A 7868-nucleotide genomic window follows, 5' to 3' on the forward strand; every position below is an offset into this window, starting at 1 on the left:
CCAAACCTTGTGTTCCAAACTTTTTCCCTTCCTTTCTCTCACCCCCTCCCATAGACAGCAAGCAAGCCAATATGGGTTAAACATGTGCAATACTTCTAAACATATTTCCATATTATGCTATAGAAGAAAAATCAGATCAAAAGGGGAAAAACATAAGAAAGAAAAAAAAAACCCAAGTAAACAAACAACCACCACAAAAGGTGAAGATACTATACTTTGATCCACATTTGGTTTCCCTAGTTCCCTCTATGGATTCGGATGGCAAGTCTATTGGAATTGCCTTGAATCAGTAGATAACCTTTTCTTCCACACACACAGCTTTGGTCACAATATGCCCCCAGTGCTCTTGCCTAAATCACCAGACATTTCAATTTAACCATCTCATTAAGCCCAACAAAACCCACCGAGGTCCCTGAAGAACTCAGGAAACTGAGGCACATGGGTCAAGAAATCTCTCTGAGCTTTGCACACCTCCGTGGCTGTTTATGTAGGGAGGGGAACAGGCGTCCGGACATAGAGAGCGGGTGAGAAGGGAAAGGCAAGGAAAGTTTTAGTATTCGCAAACTAGAATTCACCTTCCTGTCTTTTCTAATAATCACAAAGCAAAAACAAAAATGGAAACCCCCAAACTCCCCGGTTTTCCAAAGAATAAGCCCCCCCCCCCGTTGTCCAGGAAGCCTATCTGATCATTCCAGCTGGAAATGTCTCTCGCTCCTTGGAACTCATATTGAGTTTTGTTTGTTCCCCTCCTTGGGCGTCACTCTAACTGGTACCACTTGTGCTTATGATCGTATTAGCCTCGTCACTCCTGTGCCAGGGCTTGAGTCCCATTTGATTTTGCATCCTCTGCTGCTATTTATGAGGTCTTGTGCGTAACAGGGGCTCAATAAAACTTCAAGCTGACAGAAACTTCAAACAAGTAAAATTCTCCCCCATGGTCCCGACAGAGAGGATCCTGAGACCCCAACTCATTGTAGAAAATTAAGTGACGTACGCTAGAGTGTCAACGTTAATTGCGTTAACTTTAATATTTAGGTTCGCAGACATGATGCTGGAAGGGAGACCTGAGAAGTCCATCTAGCTCCTTCTTGTCATTTTGTATAATGACACATTTGCTCTGATTGCATCCTGATTTTTTCCAGTTCTAGTTCATATAGAAAGTTCAACACATCTGTGCCCCACACATTTGGATCGTAGAGAAAAAACTCCCATGTAACTATTGGCACCTGCTATTGTTGAGTTGCGTCTGACTCTCCGTGACCCCGTTTGGGGTTTTCGTGGCAAAGATACTGGAGTGGGTTGCCATTTTTTTCTCCAGCTCGTTTGACTGATGAGGAAACTGAGGCAAACGGGTTGGAGTGAGTTGCCTGGGGTCACACAGCTGGTGAGTCTCTGAGACTGTATTTGAACCTCTATCTTCCTGACTCCAGGCCTAGCATTCATAGTAGCACCACCAGGCCACCACAGGCTGCCAGATATAGCATGGGAAGGAGCTGAAGCTATCTAGCCACATCTTGCTTTTACAGAGGAGGAAACTGAGGCCCAGGGAAGGGAAGAGACTTGACCAATGTCACACATAGTATCTTCCTATAGAGCTGGAAGAGGAGCCTCAGAGACCAGTCCAATTCTCTCATTTTAAAAAGAACCAGAATCCAAACACTCTGGATTTTGCCGAGGAAACGAGAGTTCCAAAGAATGAAACGGACTCATCCAGTGTTGGCTCAGCAAGGAACTGAATCCCAGAGTTCCCAATGCCAAACCAAAGCTGTTTCCACCACACTAGAGGGCTCCCCACTCTCATTATCCTGTAGCATCCCCTAAGCCCAGGAGGGAAGGCCTTATTCCACTAGGGGCTCCTGGCGTGGAGTAGGTGCTATTACCAATTACAAATAGAAACAGGGCCACTAAACTCCACATAAGGCTCTCTGCAGGCCACATATCCACTTGGAAAACCACGTTATGAAGAATATGGAAATATGTTTAGAAGAACTACTGCACATGTTTAACCTGTCCTGGGGAGGGGCGGAGGGAAGAGAGGGGGGAAATGGGAACACAAGGTTTTGCAAAGGCGAATGGTGAATCTTTGCATGGATTTTGAAAAAAAAAAAAAGCTATAAAATTTCAAAAAGAAAATCACGTTAAAATGATCTATATTGTATTTTTCTTTATTTTGTTCAATATTTCCCAATGACATTTCCATCTGGTTCATGCCTTTGCTGTTCTGACACCTCGGCTCTGGCCTATGTCACGCGGTGATCTCCATTTCCATGGATTCAATTATCTCTCTGATAGGGGCAGCTAGACGGCACAGTGGATAGAGTGCCGGACCTGAGTTCAAATTTGACCTCAGACACTTAATGTTTCCTAGCTGTGTGACTCTGGGCAAGTCACTTAACCCCAATTGCCTTAGGAAAAAAAAAAGCAAGAAATGAAGTTGTGTCGGTTTTCCCTACGTCATCACCCTTGTTCAGACCTGTATTACCACTCTATCCTAATAGCTTTGTTTACTGGACTATTTGGTCAGATTACCAATTTAAAATGACCATTTTTGTATTTTCCACTAGGGGGCACCACATATACACAAAGCACCGGGCCTAGAGTCTGGAATATTAGAGAACAAACCCAGACTCAGACACTGACTAAACTCTATGACTGTGGGCAAGTCGTTTTTCCCAGTTGCCTCAACTATATACCATGGAAACAAATTATAACAGCACCTATCTCCTAGAGTTGTGAATATCGGATGAGATAATATATGTAAAGTGCTTAGCACGGGGCCTAGCACGGAGTAAGCAACTGAGAACTACTTATTCCTTTTTCCCTATTCTCCTCAACCTAACATTCAAGGCCTGCCATAATGAGGGCTTTAATTTTCAGCCTTATTGTCCCATTTCTCCTCCATACTTTCAGTCTCCTGGATACCTCTTTTACTTTCCTACCTCTTCCTCTTTGGTCAGGTCCCTATATTCCCTGTGGTTAAATGTGGAGAGCCACATCTAAAATTGGATCCAAACAGGGCCCAGCCATCCCTAGTGATACCGGATGTAATTCTTTGACTCCTCTGAAATCCCGGATGGACTTTTTTGAGCCCCTCTTCTGACAGTCCTCTTAATATTAATTGTGTATACTTGTCAGTATCCTTGATTATTAGTAGGTTTTAAAATGTTTCGTGAAGCTGAAAGCAATACATACTAGTAGAAGCAGCAGCTGCAGCAGTAGTAGCAAGTACTAGTACTAGTAGTACTTCGGGGCAGCTAGGTGGCTCAGTGGATAGAGCCCCAGCCCTAAAATCAGGAGGATCTGAGTTCAAATTTGCCCTCAAACACTTAACGCTTCCTAGCTGTGTGACCCTGGGCAAATCACTTAACCCCAATCGCCTCAGCCAAAAAAAAAAAATTAGTGTCCTAATATCTATCCTGTGCATAATTAGGCCGAGGGAGGATGGCCCGGATCTGTAACTTCCTAGATGTAAGGAATCCCCTCTCTCAGTGCTTCCTCACCTGGGCTGTTACTTTAAGACACTGAGAAATTCTGTCATGCAGCCAGTGGATGTCAGAGCGCAGAAAAGCGCTCAATGAAGAATTCCATTCAGTTCTGAGCAATCATGACGTTTCTACCACGTGCCGTTGGGCAGGGATAAAAGAACAGCCGGCTTTTATTTACTGCTTCTTTAAGGTTTACATTGTTACTTTATGATGACCTCTTGGATCTCCCAGCATTCCCGGGTGGTGCTCCTGCCACCCCCGATTTATAGATGACTAAAACTGAGCCTGAGGGGATAAGTGAGGGACTAGTGTCTGAGGGCATCTCTGGACTCAGATTTTCTCCACTCCAGGTCCAATTCCTACTCTATCCACTGAGTCACACGCTCGCCTCTCTATCAGTAACATCCTCTTACTAGCTTAGACCCAGTTTTTTTGGGGAGGCAATCAGGGTTTTATGATGTCATGGTCCTCTCAGAGAATGAAGGAGGAACAATCACCCCCGTGAGTGGGAACTGCCCGACTGAGGATAGGCAACAGCTAGCTTCCTTCCTTCCTTGCTATTTTGGGGTTCACTGGCTAGCTGGCTTTCTTAAGGACCGTGCCTTAAACTCAAATCCCGCTGGCTTTCTGCCTTGGTCAACAACAAAAGGTCCCAGGCCAACCCCGCTTGGGCTTTGTTTTGGCCTAGAGCTCCTCAGAGTGAAAGTAAATAGCAATTATTGTGGTTTGGGGCAGAAACCCTGAGGGTTTTTTATTTATTTACTTACTTTCTAGTTTATTTAACAAGCAATTGCCTCAGTCAAACAGATCTGGGGAAGACTTTAGTTAAACCCCATCTGATCATTATCAGGGTCCTAATTCACTCAGAAGGAATAGAAATGGAAATCATTTCCGCTTTGGCCAGAAACCCTGAGGGTCTCCCCCTCTCAGATTCACTGATTTCGATTTTCTTTCCGGATTAGGTGAGAGATTCTTTGCCTCCCCGGCTTTAATCACTGAATGGGTGTTGCCTCAATCAAACTGAGACCTCAGCTTAAAAAGGCCAAGGTCTTCCATTTCATCCAAGGCCATCTTGATCTAGATCTGGCCACCGGACCCAGAAGGCTTTGCGGGGGGACCCTGCACAGCCCTCCCTCACGTAAATCCAACTCGCTTGCATCACCTCCCTGATGAGAATGAATCTGCCTCTACAAAAAGGAGCTTATATCCTAACTGAGGAATACTGCCCTGTCCGGGAGCGGAGTAGCTAATCATTTGCCAAATACTGCTGCTTCTGCCTTCTGTTTGGTAACTTCTATTCTCCCCCTGTTCAGGCCCTAATCACCTCATAGATGAAGCACTGAGACAGCTTCCTAAGTAGTCCCCCTGCCTCAAGTCTCTCCCCACTCCTTATCCTTTTTCCAAAAGAGCTTTTTTTGGGGGGGAGAGAGGGGAGCAGCTAGATGGCTCACTGGATAGAGCTCCTTAAGTCAGAAGGACCTGAGTTCAAATTTGAACTCAGATACTTAAAACACTTACTATCTATGTGACCCTGGGCAAATCATTTAACCCTGATTGCCTCACTAAAAATGTATGTGTGTGTGTGTGTGTGTGTGTGTGTGTGTGTGTGTGTGTATTTAGTTTCCCCCTTGAAGGGCAGGTCTGACCTTGTCATTCTCTTCCTACTTCAACAAACTCCCCTACTTCCTTATTGTATCCAGGATCAAATAGAAACTCTTTGAGTACTTACTTGAGTACTTTGTGGCTTATTCTACATGAATGGCCTTCTAGCAGCTCCTGTCCCTTGATACTCCACCTCCCATTCCCTTTATCCCGGGAATGGAGTCTCTCCTCACCTCCGCCTGAGGGAATCCCTCACTTCCTACAAGACTCAGGTTGTCTTGAAATTTCTCTTCCTAAACTACTGCATATGGCTTCGATTTTTCAAATGAATCTGTATCTTTGGCCATATGCGCATCTGCTCAAGAGAATTTTCAAGAGAAAATTCAGGGAAGGCTTGATATTTGTTGCTATTCGGGCTTGTCAGACTCTCAGTGACTCCGTGTGGGGCTTTCTTGCCAAAGATACTGGAGTGGTTGGCCATTTCCTTCTCCAGCTCATTTTACAGTTGAGGAAACTGAGACAAGCAGGGGGAGGTGACTGGCCCAGAGTCACCCAGCTAGGAAGTATCTGAGGCTGGATTTGAATTCAGATCTTCCTGACTTCAGGTCCGAGTCATCTAACTGCCCTAGGGCTAATAGATTACTTTTTTTTTTTTTTTTAAGTTTGGGGTTTTTGTCAATGTTTTCATCCACTGGAAAATTCAAACAGATCCACAAAGACGATAATTCTTTAAATCAAACCCTTGATTGTTTTGTGAACGCCTCGGGTGAGTCTGTGCCTGTAGCGAAAAGACAAAATATAAAACTTGGAAAAACTCAGGAAAATCGGATCCACAGACCAGGTTTAGGGGATGGCCCGGAAAGAGTGCTCACACTCTCTTTGAGGGAGCTGAGATCCACTGTGAGCCCTGGGAGGGGGCGTGAGGATCCCACCTCCAAGGCTCATCAGCTATGTCACCCCGGGCCGGCGATTTCAGCACCGTGGACCTCGACTTCCCCTTTTGTCAAGGAGGGGGTGGATCCGCAGGATCCTTGTGGGCGAGGGTTCCGTGGGAAACTGCCCAAGTCATCACTCGCCCCTCCCCTGGGCTTCGGCTTCCCAAGGTGTCGGGAGATTAAAGTGGAAGTCCTCCGCGTCCCTCCCAGATCGAAATCCACGAGCCGACCGAGGTGCGCGGAGAGGGCTCTGGCAGAAGGATCCGAGGGCCGGCCCGCCCCGCCCCGCCTCCCCGGGGGTCCCGGCCTCTGCCCTTCCCCCAACTCCGCCCGGCTCGGGCCCGCTCCGGCCTCCCTTACTTGCGGTAGGCAGCCAGCTGCAGCACGCTGTAGGGGAAGAGGCGCAGGCACGCCACGCCGTTGCCCTTCCACAGGGCCCGGGGCCCTTCGGTGCGCCAGACGCTCCGGCAGGCGGCCCACGGGCCCCGCGGCTGGCCCGGGCCCGCGCCCACCTGGGCCCGGACGGTGGCGAGTTCCAGCGGGGCCGTGAGGCTGAGGCTGAGCGCCCCGGCTAGGCCGGCGCACACCAGCCGTTGGCCGCCCGTGAGCCGCCCGTCTCGTCGCCAAGTGACCATCGCGGTGGCTCGCGGCCGCGGGCCCGGGCCCGGTTCCGGCCCGCCGCGGGCTCCGGCAGCGGGGACCCCCGCCCCCGCCCCCCCCGGGCCCTGGAGCACACCCTGCGCAGCGAGTCGGCCGGCAGCAGGGAAGGCGAAGGGGAAGGCCCGGGGCGGGGCTGCAGCCGGGGTGGTGGCCGGGGACCGGGGGCGCGGCCCTCCTTCCCTTCGGGCTGGCCGGACTCCATCCTACCGTCCCTCTGCCCACACAGACTGACGCCCCCCACCCCCGTCCCTAACCCGGACCCCGGCGTTCTGGCCGGACGAGAAAAAAAGCCAAGCTCGCCGAAATCCCTCTTTCTCCTCCCGGTCTTCCATCGGTGAGAAATTTCTTTCCTTTTAAACAAAATGGTTTTTTATCCATCAACAAACATCCATTAAGCATGAAAACCATCCATCCGATCTACATTTTTTTTATTTTTTATTATTATTTTTATTTTTATTATTATTATTGTTATTATTATTATTATTTTTTTTTTTTTGCGGAGGCATTTGTGGTTGTGACGTGCCCAGGGTCCCACAGCTAGGAAGCGAGATTTGAACTCAGAACTGGTGCTCTCTCCACGACACCGACTAGCTGCTCCCGACAGCCATTTTTTTTTTTTAAAAAAAACACTGCAGGATCCATTGTGAAACGGTCAGATTCTGCTGGTTACGTTTCCATTTTAAAAAAGCTTATATCAAATTTAAAAGGACAGGGCCCCAGGGAGGCCCCTACTGAACTTGGTGTTCTTCGGTGTCTTTTGGAGATTTTTATCGCTCTCTCTTCTTTTTCTTTTTTTTTTTCCCCTTTGTCTCTTTCTCCCAGGCTCAGGGATCAACTCCCTCCCTCCCCGCCCTCCATTTTTTTTTTTTCAAAGATCTTCCTTTGGGGAAAAAAATAGTCAAGCAAAATAACCCCATACCTTGGCGGTTTCTGAAGCTTTATCTTAATGGCACACCTTTGTCCATTGTCTCTGGGCCAGTCGGAGACGGCGCTCCGTCCCACAGAAGAGATTTTAAATTGATTTTCTTTTTGTTTGTATTTTTTACTAAGGCCCTTGGAGTTAAGTGACTTGACCAACGTCATACAGCTAGTAATTATTGAGTGTCCGAGGCTGGATTTGAACTCATGTCTTCCTGACTTCAAGGCCAGGTCTCTATCCCCTGAGACATCTAGCTGCCCCCTAAAT

The 7868-nt window shown here is 47.9% G+C and overlaps 1 protein-coding gene across 1 annotated transcript in view; it reads right to left on the bottom strand.

Moving 5' to 3' along the window:
* The window catches only part of SLC25A43 (solute carrier family 25 member 43), a 37320-nt gene extending 30610 nt beyond the window's left edge, over positions 1 to 6710 (bottom strand). Inside the window, exon 1 of the mRNA XM_051969005.1 lies at positions 6383 to 6710. Coding sequence (XP_051824965.1) covers positions 6383 to 6657 — 275 coding nt within the window. The 5' untranslated portion in view covers positions 6658 to 6710. The remainder of the gene's footprint in view (positions 1 to 6382) is intronic.
* Positions 6711 to 7868: the final 1158 nt, after the last annotated feature.

This window comes from Antechinus flavipes, chromosome X (assembly GCF_016432865.1).
Source record: "Antechinus flavipes isolate AdamAnt ecotype Samford, QLD, Australia chromosome X, AdamAnt_v2, whole genome shotgun sequence".
Lineage (NCBI taxonomy): Eukaryota > Metazoa > Chordata > Mammalia > Dasyuromorphia > Dasyuridae > Antechinus > Antechinus flavipes.